The sequence below is a fragment of the Porites lutea genome, chromosome 8, assembly GCF_958299795.1.
Source record: "Porites lutea chromosome 8, jaPorLute2.1, whole genome shotgun sequence".
Taxonomy (NCBI): Eukaryota; Metazoa; Cnidaria; class Anthozoa; order Scleractinia; family Poritidae; genus Porites; species Porites lutea.
The window spans coordinates 19,466,003-19,485,088 of NC_133208.1; the positions used below are offsets into that span (position 1 = coordinate 19,466,003).

Here is a 19,086-nt window from a genome sequence, read left to right on the forward strand (position 1 = left end):
GTGCTCTGTTGAACGACACCTGAGATGCTCTGAAATGTTTTCTCGTCGAAACGCATCGACCGGATACGAAGTAGCATCGAATGGTGTACCTTAAAACAGGTTCAAATAATAATAACAATTGGGCACGTGCTTTCGAAAAAACCTGGTAGCAAGGTGAGCACAATAGAGACAGACCGAAGGACACCTGACGACGAACGGTAGAAGGAGAGATGAAGACCCTAATAAACCACAACTGCGGGGGTACCATCCGGAAGCTGGCCCAGAATAGACCTTCGCTGCTGCCCTTCATTCCACCGGGCATTGTGAGCAGTAAGTAAGTAAATCTGACTTGTGGTTTCTTTGTATCAAGCAAGCCGCTGGGCGGGGAGGAGCACAAGGAAATGAACAGAGTCATGAGTGACATATTTTATGGTAAAATACCGCCTACTTGTATTTATCGGCTTTGAAAGATTTTCTGCAACGTCAGTCAGTAAAGCTTCAACCAATTTAAAACCTGGATTGAGAAACTGCAAAACTCCATAAAAATCCATAAAATGAGAGATGCAATACCTTCTTTTTTCGATTTCATTCACGTTTATTACATGAAACCACCATTCAAGACGGTTCACTTGGTGAACTTACTGATGAACAACGCTGATCTCTAACGCATGAACAACTATGGCAACATGCCCCTAGAGTTTGTCAGTGCTTTCCTACAAATTTGAAACCTTTAGAAAGCGACCACTCAAACTGAAGTGGTCCCTAAGAAGGGTGGTTGCTTTCTGAGTCCATATCTAATTTGCCTGGGTCACAATAACGACTTGACCAAAACCAGAAACTATGCATGAAAAGTCTCTGGCACCCAGGGTATATAAAAGTCTTTCTGTTAGTATAGCTGTTTTAGCGACTCTTTTTATTCTAGAGGTGCATAATTCGTCTAGAATACTTATGTCTCCTTCTGCTGTCCAAAGAGTGACCAACATCAGTTTTCTCCTAACAACATCAGAAGATCATCGAGAGTAAATGTTATGAGAATTACTAAATTGATTACCAAAAGAAGAATGCTTTGATCTTAAACCAAATTCTCTCAACTATTCTTAAAAGAAATGTATGGAGATCAGTCTGGAGAATTTGTATGTGGATCTTGGGGCTGCCTTTCATCGCCCTCTGCCACTAGGAGTAATTCCTATCTTGCGAGAAATGCCTCAAACAAACAAATAAAGACAAAAACAAAAACAAAAACAAAACCAGACTTTTTCCAGCCCAGGAAAACTTGTTTCCAAATTTCAATAATTTTTTGACAAGAATTCAGGACTCTGTGACATATTAAGTATTGGTCCGGGCAAGACAGGAAGCAATTTCTTTGTTATGTTGCAATACACCCCCAGGGAGGGTACTCCAGATTTCAAGTGGCAGGGATGATAGAATGGCAGCAAAAATCAACGCCCAAAAAAATCCCTGGAAAAAAAATTAACCCCTGAAAATTGCCATGCTGAATTTCGATACTTATACTTTGATATTTTGATACTGTCAAATTACAGAAAATGCTTGGGAAAATCAAGGTTTTCTAAAAACTGATCACGGACTTCTTTGCACTCTAGATTTAGTGTATTGTTTCTTTGAACTCGTAAGTTACTCTTTTCAAAATGAGAAAGCATCAAATATATGAATTCAGGAAGAATTAGCTGGCTTTGAATTCCAATACAAATCTTTAAATTTCCCACCCCCTTGCCAAGATTACCCATGATGCAACTATGGGCGTGAACTCCTCTATTTCGTTCAACATCCCTTCAGCAAACGCCTCTCCCAACAAACATTGTTTAGAGGGTGTACATGTTCATCATACAGAATTCCCTGTTACATCAACAGATTGACGCCAGTCAATATAAGATGATAAAATTGTGTTATAACATTGTCAAAGTGTTGAGTATTCACAACAAACTTTAAGAGTGTCAAGCCCAGCATATGGTTACTGCAGAGATGCCAACCTCTGGACATTATATGTAGTCTTACATGAAGTATTTACTATCAAAATTCGCGATCATCGTTTTGATGACAATCTTTGTCAGTGACTAAATAGGTGCAAAAAGGCTCCAGAAACCGTACTATGAATAAGAAAAATTCAAGTTTTGAGCTAAAATAGGCTAAATCTCAAACTAAGGCACAGAAAAGCTCAAAAGATGATTTTATCCGGGAGATATGCTGACCCGTACGGGTTACCGGGAGATTGGTGTCGTATTCGGGGGACTCCCGGGATAATCCGGGAGAGTTGGCATGTATGTTAAAACTGTCTTAAAAACAATGACTGCAGAAGGATGGAATTTTTGTCTCTTGCTGACACTGATGCAAACCTTTTTCAAGATGACTACCACAAATTTAAGGTCGTACCTTGGTTTAACGCCAGGTTATCAGCCCGCTGGGTTCCCGAGGAAGGATTTAGGCCATGGAAGGCAAAAGGTAGTTGAGATCAGTATGACAGTGGAAATGTTGTCGCCTGTTGTCTGTCTCATTTTCAAAATCATCACAATCTTGTAACCAAGGATTATCATAACATGTAGTTTTCCATTTTGTCTTTCAATTCAGCCCGTACCCATGACGGAACCTCGGCGCCAAGCTAAACACCAGGGCGGATAAAGGTTGGGCGGTGAAACGAGCGCTCCGCTCTTCATTTAATGTGTGATGCGGAGTAGGACTGGCACGAGCGCTCTTTCCGCGCTTCCGGTGCGCTTCAAGGCCGGCGAACTTTTCCTTTTTGCAAACCGGAAATCCTATTTTCTTTCAGTAATTCCAGGCTACAATGTTAAATAGATAAATTCGTTTCATAACAATATCAATAAACAGTTTCATATGTTTGTGTCTGTACGTCTATAAGTCCAACTTGTTGGTCGTATAATGCCAAAATTTGAGTTTAATTTGAAAGTGTTGAATACCTCCTCCTTCCACTAAATATCACCTAATCGTCTTTCGCCGTTTCGTTTGCAAAAGCTTAACACTTCTTAACCTCAATTTTTACATATGTTAAAGGAGGATAAATTTTATACAACATAACAAAAAATTAGATTGATATATTTTGATATAGTGGCGTTGTACTTCTTCAAACTTTGCTTCTCGGGTGCAACGCGCCATGGCGATTCGCGCAATGCGTTGCAAATCCGGCAACCGCATGTAAACAAAATTTATTGAGGTTAGTTGTAAGGTTTTTTCTCTGTTTTTCTCTCTAAAACAAAACAAGGTAAACAGAAAAAACTGAGGTGAAACTAATTTTGAAGTTTCGAAGAAACAGAAAGACGTCTGAGATGTTTTTTTCAAAATTAAAAAGAAGGATGATGGTGATTAAAATTAGCATAATTTCACCTTGCACGAGCTGCACGCATACACGTCATCTAGTTATGAAACGCGATCTGCTGTCTTTTAGTTTTGCTATGGATGACATGGATGAGATTTTCCTTCGTGTTTTAGACAGTACTTAGTTGTTTTTGTTTTGGAATAACATCGACATATGCGAGTAGCAGAACGAAAATATAATACAGTGGTAGAGTCATGGAAGTAATAAAAGATACCCTTTGAAAGAGGTGTTTGTCTACTCCAACTAAACCTCCCGCAAAAAATAGCAACATTTGCCTCTCGGAGACAGCGTACCAGCACAAAGGAACGAGGGAGAAGTGCAAGAAAACAACTCAAGCCCCCAATAACTCAGTGACTGCGGCAGTGTCTAATGTACAAACCACATCATATCGCAAGCCCCGACCGAAGTCGAAAACAAGCGACATTTCTAAGCAGAGTCCCAGTCCACTGCATCACACCTTTTTGCTCGGACGCGCTCGTTTCACCGCCCAACCTTTATCCGCCCTGCTAAACACATTTAGGAGGTCGCCCATAATTATGTGTCATGTAAGACTCCCTGTACTATCCTTGACCTCATGTATGCTTCATAAAGCAACATCATGGAAAAGACTGCAGGGCACCACAGGTGACACAGGTAACCCATGCAAGCTCGAAAATGTTGCGTAGCCTTGGAAATATATGGATTTGGATGGGGGAAAAAAAGAATGTGTCTAACCTACGAATGTAAAAAGGTATTAATAAAAATCGGCTAACCTCACTTAAGTTGTGCCAATCTTCTTTCCTGTGTGATCACCGTGCCGAATTATAGACATTTTATGGGTTCAAATACTGATACTGATCCATAAAATGGCCGGCTACATTGACTTTAGTGTGAACACAGAACAGGAACCACTTCAAAAAGAATGTATGCCAAAAGATTTTTATTAAATCGTTATACTACAATCTAACAATGAGTACATGTACAGGGCCGGGATTGGTTATCGTCGAACCAACCTCCTAAATTAACGTCAACAAGTGGACAAACGAAGAACTAACTAATTCAAAAAATAATATTATAAAATATTACTGGTAATAGGGGCAAGAACTTGGTCACAATGACAGTTTCTTTAAAATCAACACCAGGCGAAGCCTGAAGAGAATTTTTTCCGACAGAGACAGTATCAGGAAATAACATATTTTAAACGCATAGTTCTCTTCGGTATTTAAGACACAGTGCACACACAAGAAAGTACTCCTGTTGACTCTATACTGTCTTCGGGCATAAAAAAGAAGCACGTCAGTTCAGCTATCAAGTAACTTGTGTTTGTCGCTGAAGCCAGCCTGTAAGGAAGAAATTATTTCCGCTTCACCTAACTTTGTATTCGATTGATACTAAGTACAATACGACATCTTATAATTTTGCAAATTATGTTATTTCTCTGGTAACTGTAGTCGGTGCCTCGAGCTAGAGGAGAAAATGAATTGTGAAGGATCGTGGTAGGGTTTTTTCTTCGTGCTGCTTGCCTTTAAATTTTTTTGTGTCTTAACTTTCTTTCTAACCTCTCAGGATCTCTTCTTTACCGAAGAGTTTGGTGTTGTCGTGGATTAGAGAGCGAGATCACCTATTTTCAAATGTCATTAGCGCCACCCCATATAGAGAGAAAGAGTCTTGCAAGTAAGAAAGGCTTACATTGTGCGTAATTCTAAAAAAGCAAGACCTTTTAAAGTACTGTCCGTTTTACTGATCTCATAAAAACCGAACTTAAAAAATCAATTAGAAATAATCTCTGCGTGATCTACATTTGTTGGCCGAGGAGAACAATATATAATGTCTGGAAATAATAAAAGAACTACCTCTGGAATGAAAACCTTAGGATTAAGGGCTACTGATAGCAACTAAGCCTTAAAAATCAAAGATCTAGCTTCTTTATCAGCAGTTGCACCGCACTTAAGACATGCGCAAAAAAATTGGTGCATGTGGGGATCTCGTGTTTAGAGACTGTTCCCTTCTCCCTGTACGCCTTCAATACCACCGATGTTACAAGACACTGAAACAGGCTTTAGATATATACTGAAAGGTACAAAGAGATGTTGAACTTTCGATCAACTCTGTTCATATGGGCTAGAATTACTAGAGTTGCCTTCAGACGTCTCTTCATCTAAGCTGCAAAGACATGACACTCTATCAGCTTTGAAGCTCAACTATGATCCTTATAGTCACTTTGTAGTCCCTTTTTAACTTCTGAGCAATTCACTAAAACGTGTAATTTCCTTCCACAGGTGCGCATGCCTCGAAGTCACACCTTCCTAGTAACTGGGTTCTCTTTGCAGTCATCTTCTTCTCAGTATCTTGGCATCGGTGTTCGATATCTTGTTTGAGTAGCTGATAGAAGACAAAAATGGCAACAATAAATGATTTTACAACCTGCAAATACTTCTCAGTCGGATTTTGTGAATTGTTTCATGATCTTAAGAAGACAAATTCTGATTCTTTCTAACTTAATTACAGGCTTTGAGGACACTATTTTCAATCTTTCAGCAGTCTTTGTTTGCAACCATGTGACAAGGCAGCCATGTTGGTGGTCAATAAAATAGAATTTTTGTCAAAACATTTGTGTGAAAATGGAGTTTAGTTCCCAGAGGAGAGATATACTATGGTTCTTCACCACCAGCATGTCCGCCATGACGTCACGTACCAACCAGCAATTGGCCATCTTTAGTTTCAGTTACGTGTAGGACTGGGTTGGTGTTGAGTCGCACGTCCGCCATGACGTCACGTACCAACCAGCAATTGGCCATCTTTAGTTTCAGTTACGTGTGGGACTGGGTTGGTGTTGAGTCGCATTGTACTATGGGATTATTTTTGGGCACAAATTTATACCCAGTTTTCTGTGTAACCCCTAAATATGCCAGAAAAGAAGAGATAGCGTCTCCGAAATAGTCCCAGTGCAATTCGACACAACACCGATCCAACCTGACGTACGACCTCTAATATCGTTGCCAGGGTCCTCTCATTTTCCAATATGGCAGCGGCATAGTGGAAAACAAGAAGACTACGGGGACAAGGTTGCGCGAACTCAAAATATCTAGGTAAATTGCCGTAATCACACTTTTATCATTGGAGGTTCCTACTAAATGTATCAAAAACGTAGTTTGTGTTTGACGTTATCTGAAACTATCTATTACGTGTCAGTTTTGCTATTAATTACTTCCTCTCATTTAATTTTCTTTGACTGGGGAGCTCAGGCCTTATAAACCTCTTGGTTTCCTCTGGGCCACCCTGGCAAGTTTATTGTATTCATTCCAATATTTTGTTTATTAATTTGGAAAAATAAATACATGAAATGAATGTAAAAATCTTCACGGAGACCACGACGGAGCAAGATTGACAAAAGTTTAATTAACAAACTTCTATGGTTCTTCAAGATATAGTACAATATGCACGCATGCCTATAATAAAACACCCGCTGGTTATTACGCTAAACAGAACTGAAACATCATTAAATCTTGACAACTTACTTTTTGGTAACATTTCATCATCTTCATCATCATCAAGCATTCGTCTTTGTTTTCGAATTTTCTGCCTGAAAACAATTTAACAACAACATATAAGGACAGAATAACTGGCGAGGGAAACTGATTGCATGCAAAGGCGAAAGCTTATAAGTCCTTATAAGAAGAACGAAGAGACTCTGGAAATGTACTCTTATCAAACAAGTTTCAGAAGAAAAGAATTGAAGTTTTTTCGGGGGATGATTCGATGAGAGGGGGTCTGCGACAATTTAGTATACAACTTTTCACCCTATATAAGGGAATCCAAGACAGTCTTGGATTCTTGATTCCACTCCTTGGATTCCGGACTTGATTCTTAGGATTCCGGATTCCACAAGTTAAATTTTCCTGGATTAGATCATTAAACCTTTTCCGGCCCTGCCCAAGTGGGAAGTAAATGTTAATGTTGGCTTAGGGGAGGGGTAGGTGAGCAGTTTCCCAGAAACGTATAATGATTCAACTTTTCTAAGCTGTCTCAACAGCCCACGTTCGATAGATTAAAATTCTAACATGACTCCGAGGCTTTCTGGTCATTTTTCTATATTTGGTTCGGTTTTCTTGTTCTCAAGTCCCTTCTGGGAATTGCGAGATAATGGAACTCGTCAAAATTTGCAGTTTTGAACCAACAAAGCCTCGGGATCATAATAGAATTTTGATACATCGAAGGTGGGCTATTAATTAGATGTCCATTTTGGTCTTCGAGGATGATTTGTAGCTAGCACTTGTTGCTCGTCACTTGTCACGTGACTGCCCTACCTCTTTGTACAGATACACACAGCCCATATCACTCCACCGATTCCTGCTACAAAAGCCAGTGAGGCTACGATAATATATACCAGCATCCAATCTGAAAACAAATCAGAAATGGATGGTTGAATATCTCCTTAGTCACTACTCCTCGAACTTATAGATACTAACAGATTGACTACAGTTAATATTGGGAGTTTTGGAAAGATAAAAAAGAGAATATCTCGGGGTTGGAGAACCTGTGGTGCTAACTTCTAAGCCATCTAGCATAATATCGAATGCTCCGGGCAAAAGCTTCAGTCACCATCCAGCTTGAAATTAGTTGACAAAAAGGAGTCAGACTTCGGCTACAAAAACGATCAAGTATTTTCTTGATCTGAAAGAAGATTACAACAATCAAATTGCCTTTTAAAACCAAATGTAACACGGTTCTTAAAAGCGGAAATAAAATAACGTTCATTAACTCCTTAGACAGAGTACACAGTAGGTGCTATGACGAAAAAAAAATATTACTAATGATACACACCTTTTTCCTTTTGCGCGCTCTTTCCTCTGTTCATGTACGCCAGCTGGACATTAGCGTCCTTAACTGCAGGCTCAGCGTTTGTTTGGCACATGACTCCATCAAGACACTGCACTGCAAAACACTTATTATTCAGTAGATAAGCGATATCACACGTGGGACGAACACAACACCGGCTGATACATCGGTGAATATCATCTGCTTTTCCCAAATCTGTAAAGTTGGTCGCCGAACTTCCGGGTCGAAGTTTGATGTCAGTAGAAATTCTGCTGTCTTTGCAACTTCCGGTTTTAGATGCAAACTCAGTGGAGGAAGTGTCCTCGGGAGGAGTGGCAATGGCGGTGAGGTCTGGGGAGAGAGAGAGAGGATATTGAGTTAGCTAGTGGTTCTTTTGGTCTTTATGAACGGTTTGAAGTATTACTCTGCTACTAATCATTAAGTGTAACCGCTAAAACCCGGAGGTTAAAGATGCTGTGAACTCTGTATAGCGTATAGGGTGTTTTTACTCAAGTGACCACCGCTATGAAAATATATTACAACAAAAGAAAGCGTCTACACAAGAAAAGAGTTCCACCGGACTGGTTTGGAGCACCAACAGGGCCACCGTTTTATTTTTTTGGAAAACCAATATGGCGGACCTGAAGTCATGTGAAAAGGGTCTCACAAAGCTGTCACAATTTACAGTGCGACCGGGAAAACCTTGAACACTTGAAATATCTCAGGAATGTTTATTGTGTTATGACCAATCACAGCGAAGACCAATGCACGCGAACTGGCCGCAAAACCACAAACTAACCCTTTGGGATGATCTGGATCAGAAGCAGTGATCCGAGATCACTCGGATCATGGTAGAACAAATGAACCGACGAATCCTTGTCCAGAGTGAATTTATCGGTTCATTTGATCTACCATGATCCGAGTGATCCTGATCCGGATCAACTCAAAGGTACGCACCCTAATTAACGTTCTTGCTTGCGGTTAAGTTTTCTCACACCTGATTGGCTTTTCTCTTGCAAGACAATAACATTCCTGAGATATTTCAAGCGTTCACGGTAAGAGTTGGAACCGTCTTGCACAGCATAGCTAATAATACCAAAAGCTAAAAGAGTCATGCTGCCTTGTAGCTTGAATGGTCCCAATTTAGGATTTCCTTAACACTGACTCAAAAGTTATTCAGTAGTTACACTCTACGGGGCTCAACTGAAAAATTCTAAAGAAAAGTACAACCTTATAGGTTTCATTAGAATGGCCACACTGAACCGTGTCGAATAAAAGACTGCACCGGAACATAGTACTACTCGATAGAGCGATTTTCGTATGACCTTGAAAAATGGTTTCGGTAATTGTTCGTTATTTGTTTTATCAGCCAATGGATGAAAAGATCAGAACATGGCCTCTTCGTTTTCTCGCCAAAGAAAACCTTAATATGGAGAAGGCATTGTTTGATTGGCCAATCATGTTGCAGCATGACGTCAAAGCGAAGTATCGATTGATTTCTAGAAAGTTCTTCGGGCATGAAGTTTTTTTCGTTCGCTTGACCAACCAAAAGCCATGCGCGTTTGTATCCGTTCGATAGACCAATCAAATCGGTCCATTTTCGTTCGTTTGCTGTTTCTGTTTTGTTTCCGCGTTTTCATTTCAAGGTCATACGAAAATCGCTCTAGAGTTCATTTAAGCCTTCTATACGATTATATTCAAGTATTCAAAAGAAAAACATTAGATGCATTGATAACCCTAGACTAAACGCTTAAGTAAACTCTACCTTTTTCTTCCTTCGGCTCCGCCTTCATGATCATGGCTGAAATAAGCGGGGTTTTCTTGGACGCTTTCACCGTGACAGGTTTGCAATCGTCTCTTGAAGAGCAAGAAACGGAATAACATTTCTTCTCTACCATGTAGGCCACATCACACTCTTTGCTGTCGCAGCATTTTTCCATGCACTTTGCCATGCTTTCTGCTTCTTTGACCAGAGTAAAGTTGTCTTTATGTATACCGCCTGGCAGGTCTTTATTGTTAGTTATGTTGCTGTGTTTGCATTTGAGATCTTTTGGTTCTGGTGGGATGGCTGGAGCCTTGCTAGTTTCTACAATTTAAATTAAAATGAAAGTCACACAAGCCTTGAATTGTCTTTTCTGTCTTAAGACAATAAAACTACTCATTCTGTGGGAGACATATTAAATTTTCCAAGTAGAATACTGCAATGCTGATCGTACTACGTGAAAATTAACTCAGCAAGACATCAACACGACACCGAAAGAACTCAAAACAGAGCGGGACTGTAGCCATAGACAGCTGTTTCGCCCTCTTTGGTGCTCGTCAGTATGGCGTAACAACCAGAGAAAACTCTGGTGAAAAATATCCGCGCACTCTTATTAAAGCCCTGACCTAGAACTCTCAACACCCACAGAATCACGCCTTACCACGTGTCTTGTGGGGGGCAAGAGTCCAAGTGCCAAGTTCATGTCAGAGAAAGTAAAAAATTGGCTAAAACCAACCTATAGAACATGGACAGAACCATGCAAGAATTACGGCATATCTGAGGGCCTCGCACAGTCACAGGTGAATACCCACCAATTTCTAAAGTGAAGCATGAGATATACCGGTATTTAGAATCTCGTTTGCGGATAACGACAAACGTCAGTCGAAGATTCAAGGTGACAATTTTTCAAGTTAGAAAATTAACAGATAAAAACAGCTCAAAACAATTGCTAAGGATGAAACCGGCATGAAACTACTTATTTCTCTGTAGATCAGTATAATAAACGGTAAACGACAAGTAAAGGGAAATTGGTGACGTGGTACAAATTGACGTTTGCTGTTTGCCGTAAACGCGATTCTAAACCATTTAAAATGATCAGTATAGTTGTGTTCCAATTTGCAAACAATATTGCAAGGGTGATGAACAGTATAGTTGTGTTCCATTTTGAATACAATATTGGAAATTTCGCATAAGGGATGAAAAAATAAAATGAAACTCTCAATTCTGAGAAAAAAAAATTGTTTTCGCTAGCCGGTTTCCGCAGGTCTTTAGAACCCTAGCCTGCAAACGCAGTCGTATTTCCGGTCGTCGCTTCTCTCCACCCGAGAAGCAATGAACGGAAATACGTCTAACCAACAAAGGTAGAATACTTTAGATTGGATAAGGGGAAGAAAGGGTTCCGAGAGGCGAAAGCTTTACTTGACCTTTTTTCGTTTCTGCACTAATTAAAGAACAATTTTCCTTGTAATAAAGACCTTAGAAACTAATAGTTCCAATAGTTTTATCAGCACCAAAAGGCCAGGTTTGAAGGGTTGATCACTATAGACCACTGGAAATCTAGTACTCAAAATAAACTCACCCTTTGTGTTAGAATTTTCCAACTGCCGCACGTAAGCAAGTTGAGGATTGTAATCGGACGGAGGAGCTTTGGTGTGTTCACAGAGATCCTTACTATTGCAAGCAACAGAGTAACATGTCTTGCCGAGCATAAAAGCTACATTGCATTTCTTATCTTTGCAACAAATATCTTGACATTCGTCCATTCCTTTCACATCACCATGGTTACTGAATTTTCCGGATTTCTTTCCACCTTTAAGTGTTACATTGTCAAGTACTTTTGCTTTATTGCATTGCTTTTTGGCCGAGTCATCCTTTTTGGACGAGTCGTCAGTCTTCGCCTTAGATTCGGAAGCTTCGGAATTTTCCGATCCCCCGACGGGCGTCAGCTTGATCTTTCCGTCCACGATGTTCATTTGCATGGCTTGGCCGGCTGCGGCCGACTTTATTTGATTCTTAAAACTCTGTTGATTATCTGCATGTGGTATCTCTGTTTTCTTGGTTTCCGTTTGGGCACCAGCTAGCTGATCAAGGGTTTGTGAAACAGGCGAAGCTGGTGCTGCTGGTGGAGCTGGTTGTGCAGGTTGTGCAGGAGGGATTGGAAACTGCATTACTAAATAAAATAGAAGGAATTTTTAAACTAGCTGTGTCACGAAATTTATCGAAATTTAAACAGTGGAAATTGCCACCAAATTGCGAGAAACATAAGTAAAATAAGGTATATAGAACACAGCATATACAAAAGAAGGCACAGTCACGGGACGAACTTGAAAAATTACAATTAATTAAAACTTACATAGCGCAATTTTCCATGGAGCATGATCAAATGCGCTTGAAAGCCCCCTAAATTTCATCCAGTAATATTTGTACTTCACTTGTCATATATTCCACTCATTTACTGATGAATATGGTCGGTCTTTCGTTATCTATTACCTTTTACGATAAAAAAAGGCCATTCTTACAACATGCATAACTTGAGAAATGATTTAGTTCATACGAACCAGCGCCGTTATCTATTTGACTTCCACCCATCGGCATAAACGGCTTCGGTCCCGTCTCCGGGTTAGAGGCAAAAGGGGCCACGGGAGGAGAGGGTGGAGAAGGCAGGGTCATCTGCTGTGCCAGCCCTGGTAGCAAAGGTGTCTGCCCTTGTCCCTGGGTTTGTGAGAACTGTGTTGTTTGTGCCGCATCCATCGCTGGAGCTGTTAAACCGGGTAGTTGAGCTTGTGGTGTCAATGCTGGTGCCGATGGAGATGACAGAGGTGTCTGTAGTAATCCCGGAATAGTTGCATTGGTTTGCTGATCTGAAGGCTTTGGTGCCCCTTGAGTCACATTAAAAAAGAAAAAAAAAACCACCGAATTACAGTGATAAGTGTGTACAACGCCCATTTCATGGCGGTCACCTTCCCTTAATTAACCTTTTAACTCCGAAGATTTGATTACTTGTTCACTCTTCTGGCTCTACACATTTTCTCGCACATTAGATAAGATATACAGGGGTTATATAAAGATAAAATCCCACGGCTGATTCATTTGTCTATTCTCATCACTTACGTGTTAAATAATGTATTGAATATCAGGAGAATTTACATTCCAGTCACCGGTGGGAGTAATCCAACTGCATGTTGAGCACACGAACTTTAAAGTGACAATGAGATCTTTTGGCCAAAATCATAGCCGCAGAAATAATAATAATAATAAAAAGATCTCTGCACTTTTATCGCGTGACCCTACGCTTATTGCATCCTTACACAGCTAAAAGGTACTTACAAGGAAGGTGCTTACAGATGACCATAAAAGGTCTCATTGTTTGCTTAAATTGCGTTATGTTATATGATACGCTGTAAACATCACGCCCATGGAGTATATTGAGTTCTTCTGTATTAAGAAGCCTTAGCGGCCAGTTTTTAAAGTCTCTGTTTGACTAAGGATAACAATAACCTTACCTATTAACTCGGTCGAGCCATATTCTCTAACATATGATATCTTGGGATTATACCGTGACGGATTGGCTGGTTGTGTTTTACAAGCGTCCGCGCTCTTACAAGCCACTGAGAAACAGTTTGAGGACAGCATAAAGGCCAGGTTACAATGCGGCATCTCACAACAGATTCGTCGACATTTCTGTATGTCTTTGACTTTGCCATGATCGCGGAAGTACCCGGATTTAATTCCACCCACAAGTGTGACACTGTCAAGCACTTTATTTGCTGGACATACAACTTGAGGTTTGAGAATTTGACTTTTTGCTGTGTCTGGAGAAAAAATGTAAGGATAAACATTAATTTATCGAATGCGAAAGGACATTGACATTCTGTAAACCTTCTTGAAGTGCCATAAAACAGCCAAAAAGGGTTTTAAGTACTGAGGAAAATAAAGCATTGTTTTTAAGAATGTCTTGAAGTTGTTGAGGTGATTGTGATTGCGATTTAAAATGCGCTGTTTCAAGAGAGAATAATGCATCGAGATGGAATCTTAGAGCGTTGGCCCGGATATGCGAATTTCACTGACGTTATTTTTAGCTAGGTTATAATTAAACGGAAGTCTGATTCTTGGGACATCCGCACATTTTGATCGATTGTTTGGAACGTCATCAAGTCCACACGCGACTGCCTCAAAGCAAACTATAAAGAATACTGTAATGGCGACACCCCAAAGAGAGCATATAACACGAGCGATAAAACAGGTCATAGATTAGGAGTTCCTCAGTATAAATTCAATGGCTCAGCCTCGGTTGTGCGTCAAAACTATATCGCAACAGTCATTCGGAGTGGGCCTGCTTAAAAGTGCCTGCAAAAATACATTAGAATAAATTCATTTCAACTGGTTCGCAGGATTAAATAGAGATCCTTGGATTCAAGGTCGAGGGCGACTATAAGGACGAGATATAACTGAAAATTTTTTCGCGTATTCTCAAACAAAATATCTAAACCGCAAAGCTTCATTGTGTTTTATTTTTCACCAGAAGTATTTGCACAGTTTTTCTTACTAAAGGACGTTAAGCCCCCCTCCGATTGAAAATGATGAAACTTCTAATAACATTTGAAAAAATTTTTTCTGCAGTACGACCTTCTTGTTAAAACTCATAAAAGAATGACGAAAAGTACGCTGGTTCAGGCGCGTGCACTACTAAGCATTGAAAAAACCTGGGTTCAATTTAATTAAACGTTTACACGTGTAATTTACAAGTGTAGTTATTGTTCTCGGACTCTAAAACAATGGCTACACTTGTAAATTACACGTGTAAAAGTTTTAATAAATTGAGCCTACGTCCTGTTCTTAAAATCTTAAGCTCTCTTTTCACCATTATCTTACTGTCACGTATGTCATGTATGCTATCGTGAAAGTACTATAAGCATTATGATATGCAATAAACCTCGAGGTTTCTTATTCAATATGGCTGTCGTGTGATACAGTACATAACTCTTACCTCCACTCATTTCCTTTCTACTCCAGACATACGCAATTTGTGGATTGAATATCGACGGTTGCGCTGGAATGGTACTGCACAAGTCCTTGTTATAACATTTGACTGAGAAACAGTTCTGACCCAGCATGAAGGCTAGGTTACACGAGGCTTGCTGGCAGCATGTCGCATAGCATTCTTTTATGCTGCCTACTTTTCCTGTGTCTGTAAAATCGCCTGCTTTGAGCCCTCCCTTAAGCGTCACCTTTGTCATTGGCTTCACTACTGGACAGCTGTATTTAGTGTCTGCAGAATCGCTCAGAAAAACTGCAAAACCAAACATAGTTTAAAACATAATATAAAAGATGATTTTTGTGTGTTTGTTTGTAAGTTCTAGAGTCCTTTGGCACCAGCATTTAGTTTATCTATCCATCAATGTATCCATCATTTAATCTATCCATCCGTCCGTCCATCCATTCATACTCCCTCATTCATCTGTTTTTATTATCCTCAATCATTCATTCAACCATTTGTCTATTCTCGTACCCGAGGGAATACTCAGTAAATGTTTATACACGGAGGCTCCGCCCCGAGGTCCAACCCCTTACCCTTTTATATACCATTTTTCACGAAAAAAGCACCCCTTTCGAATACCTTCTATTGACAAATGGTACCCCTTTCACATACCTTGTTTAGAACTTTGCATCCCTTTTAACTGCTGTAAATGCACTGTCTTTTATACAGGAATCAATCACAAAAATAAAGCGTTTTCTCGACTTTATAAAGCCATAAAATTCACCTGTTAGCTCTTTTGGGCCCTTTCACAGACACAAATGACAGATTTCCCTACCCTTTAAGGTACTTCATCTAGTGAAATCCCTACCCTTTCATATACCTGAAGCCTGAAAAAGATAGCCCTTTCAGGCGGAGCCTCCCTGTATAGGCAATCATAGGGAGTACCCCCCGGGTCCTCGTACCCCACCTGACACCCATACGTTACGTGTATATGGCGTAAAAATAGCTTTAATACTTACTATTAACTTACTATTGCCAGCCATAAACCTAGCGAATGAATAACCTCACAGTTAAAAGGAGGTTCGATCCTTTTTAGGCATGGAGTGCCTAACCAAGATCTGGAGGGTCATTTGCTGCAATTCATTAGGGACATTTTCTTTCCATCCTTTTGGTTTGTTAACTATATAACCTCGTCTCTTTCTGAAAGCTAGGTTTCGTTTCGGGAGTACAGGGCCTGGGCAGGGGTGGAGGAGAGGGGAGGAAAAAGACGCTAACAATGACTCTAAATCCTCTCCGGTTTTCACCCATCGCGATCTTTTTAACGTGGTACTTAAAAAAAGAATTAACTTTTATTCTGGTTTCTCTTGAATCCGAGGGTCTATCCATGTCAGCTTACCTGTGTGTTTAACACCTTCCTTATTCCACCGCTCAATGTACGTCACCGATGGATGATACGGTGAGGGTTTCGCTTTCTGTATTTGACAGTTCTTTCCTTCAGAACAACCAACAAGATAACATCGATTTGAGAGCATAAATGCTAAGTCACACGCCGCAAACTCGCAACATTTGCTCGAACATTCATCCATGTTTTGCACTGCTCCAACATCTTTGTATGTTCCAGCGTTAATTCCTCCTTTTAAAGTCACTTCTTTGAATAGTTTCCCGGCCCTACATTGTCCAGCCATATTGGGGTTCACACTGTCTAATGATTTTTGTCCTTGGGCTATAAGGCCCTTCGGCGTGTTAGTTGACGAGAGCCCTGCTTGATTTGGGCCCAAAAATCCATTGGGATGTGGCTTCACGTTTGATGTAAAATTTGGAGTTATAAATGCTAGTGATGTGTTATCTGTTTGGAAATCAAATACCCATCTTTAGTTTTCTGTTTGTTTTTAGCATACTCCCAAAGCATTTATTTTCATAAGTAAAAGCTGACATGGCAGAGTTTTGGAGGGTCTAAATAAGTCAACAAACGAACCAATCTCTTGAGATCTAAGGCCTTTTAAAACTATTAGCAGCGATTTTTTACTCTTTAAAATTCTGTTGTGTGTGCCTGAATGCGTTAAAACTACCTAATCTGCTTAACCTTATTCGTTCTCAGTCAATTCAAAGCGATTTAAATCATGAAGTTATGGCGGAAAGGCCAATAAGCAGAGATCACGTCGTACAATTCATCCACTGATTTGCGGAGGGACTTGGAACTAAGGCTTGTACGTTATAAATAAAAAACATGATATCTGTGGATTTAAAATCGTTTTCTGCTAATATCCGCCATACTAGACGAATAGTGAATACAAATGAATTGATATTGTCTAATGCTATAGTAGGAGGACCTTCAAAAAAACCATTATTTGCATTGAAACTGCAAAATTTAGACGATAACAGGTTCTGGAATGAAAATGTCAAACTATTGTAAAGCAATTTTTCTTTAACCAAATAAGTGAACAGTCAAAAATGCAATTGTCAAAATGTCAAGTAATTTCCTTTTCAGCAAAGATTTACAAACTTTTTCGCGTTATAATTGTTTAACAACCTGCTCTTTCAATTCTTCCACACCGGGTGGCTGGCTCAGTCCCTCCAGGCTTTCAAATCCGAAAGCGATCAAAGATTAATGAACTTAATCGCCGTGGAAATCATCTCTCGCTCCACTGAAATTTAGCCCATCCAACTAATCATTCCTCAAACGCATCTTAATCTAACGCAGACCTACCAATGAAAAGTTCACCCAAGAAACGAGCCGTTAACATGACTGGTTAGGATAAGATATTTCTGCGTATTAAAATCCATCGTATTGCCACGTCAAGAATTACCAACTAAATTCCTTTTAGAAGCGATATAATATTTAATTTTCCTGCAAACGACTCTGTTTTCTCAATAAGTCCAAGTTGACCGCAACTTAAGCCAACAAGAGAATGCAAAAACTTCAAAGCTAGCTCGTATTTCTACGGCCTGTTCGGTCACTAACCTTTTTTATGGCCCGTTCTCACATGTGCAATAAGGACCCTAATATCCGATGTATCAGTCGCTGTGGACTTGCATTCTTCATCGCTAACGCACTCGACTCCGTAACATTTAGCCGCAGATAGGAACGCCACATCACAAGTCGACGTTTTGCAACAAAGTTCAATACACGAATCCATGCTTGTTACTTTTCCCAATATCCTGAATGTGCCCGCTCCGATACCTCCCTTTAACGTCACATTCTCTTCAACAAGTGTTTTCTTACAACTTTCTAGGTAGTTTGATCCCACGACTATTGTAGACATGATACACACGAAGTATTAGTCAAACGTCATTTCAAGCACACACAACTGGATGACTGAGTAAAACTGAAATGCAACATATAAAGTTAGCCTACCTTTACAAAGCGCGTAGATGCATAACAACACAGCGCGATAGTAGATGTACAGTCGATTCCTCATCGCGCCTTTCGTCAGCCACAGCGTACCATCGTTTCAAATATTCTAAAAACTATCTAAACGAAAATTTCGGAAAAAGGGGTTTATAAAAATAAATCTGTCATTTTTTCAACTTTTTGCCATGATAAAATATATTCCTTTGTTTTGAGGGTTAAGGAACCCGACTCCATTTCTCAGAACAATAGAGTGAAATTACATCATTGATTTAATGGTTGGCCAATCGTGTCCTGAGTTGGAATCACGTGACTAGAAAGTGCAAAATTTGCTGGGATATTTTTGATGTGACTAGAAACACAAGCATACCGTCATATAAGAGGAATTTCAGGGGAGCTACAGCAGGGATTCAGTCATGAACTGGTACCTCAAGACACCTGTGTTTTAGATGACACGGACAAAGATAAACGCCTTTTTATAAATAAAATCTGTGCTTTTTTTGTGTTTGCTTGTTTGAAAGAAAGACGGAACAAATAAAGCAAAACGGTATTTCTCCATGTTACGAACGGGATAAGCACTTCATCATTGCATGAAATTAAACATAATTATCAACAAAAAAATACTGTTTTGAGTCCTCTTCGAGAACTTGAACGTCAAGGAAAGTACTTTGAATCGCTGTAAAAACCTCTAATCTTAAATTTCAGGCTTTTTGATTCTATCAGGACGAAAGGTTAGAGCTGAGCAAGCTTCAAATCGAGTTTACACTAATTGTCTAAGACATAACTATAAGATAACTGTTTCCTCAAAATCACGTGTGTCTAGCGTCAGGTGACGTTGAATGGTTGGTTTTACAATCCCGAGAATGATTCAGCTG

The 19,086-nt window shown here is 39.8% G+C and overlaps 1 protein-coding gene across 1 annotated transcript; it reads right to left on the bottom strand.

The window, feature by feature from the left end:
* Nucleotides 1–4,216: 4,216 nt before the first annotated feature.
* Nucleotides 4,217–18,333, bottom strand: LOC140945959 (uncharacterized). Its single transcript, XM_073395023.1, has 12 exons — nt 18,218–18,333; nt 17,825–18,112; nt 16,259–16,708; nt 14,872–15,174; nt 13,388–13,696; nt 12,443–12,763; nt 11,464–12,054; nt 9,888–10,208; nt 8,129–8,473; nt 7,612–7,702; nt 6,823–6,887; nt 4,217–5,686 (listed from the first exon to the last, which is right to left on the bottom strand). Exons 1-12 carry the CDS (start codon nt 18,279–18,281, stop codon nt 5,646–5,648), a joined length of 3,189 nt encoding a protein of 1,062 aa, XP_073251124.1. The 5' UTR covers nt 18,282–18,333; the 3' UTR covers nt 4,217–5,645.
* Nucleotides 18,334–19,086: the final 753 nt, after the last annotated feature.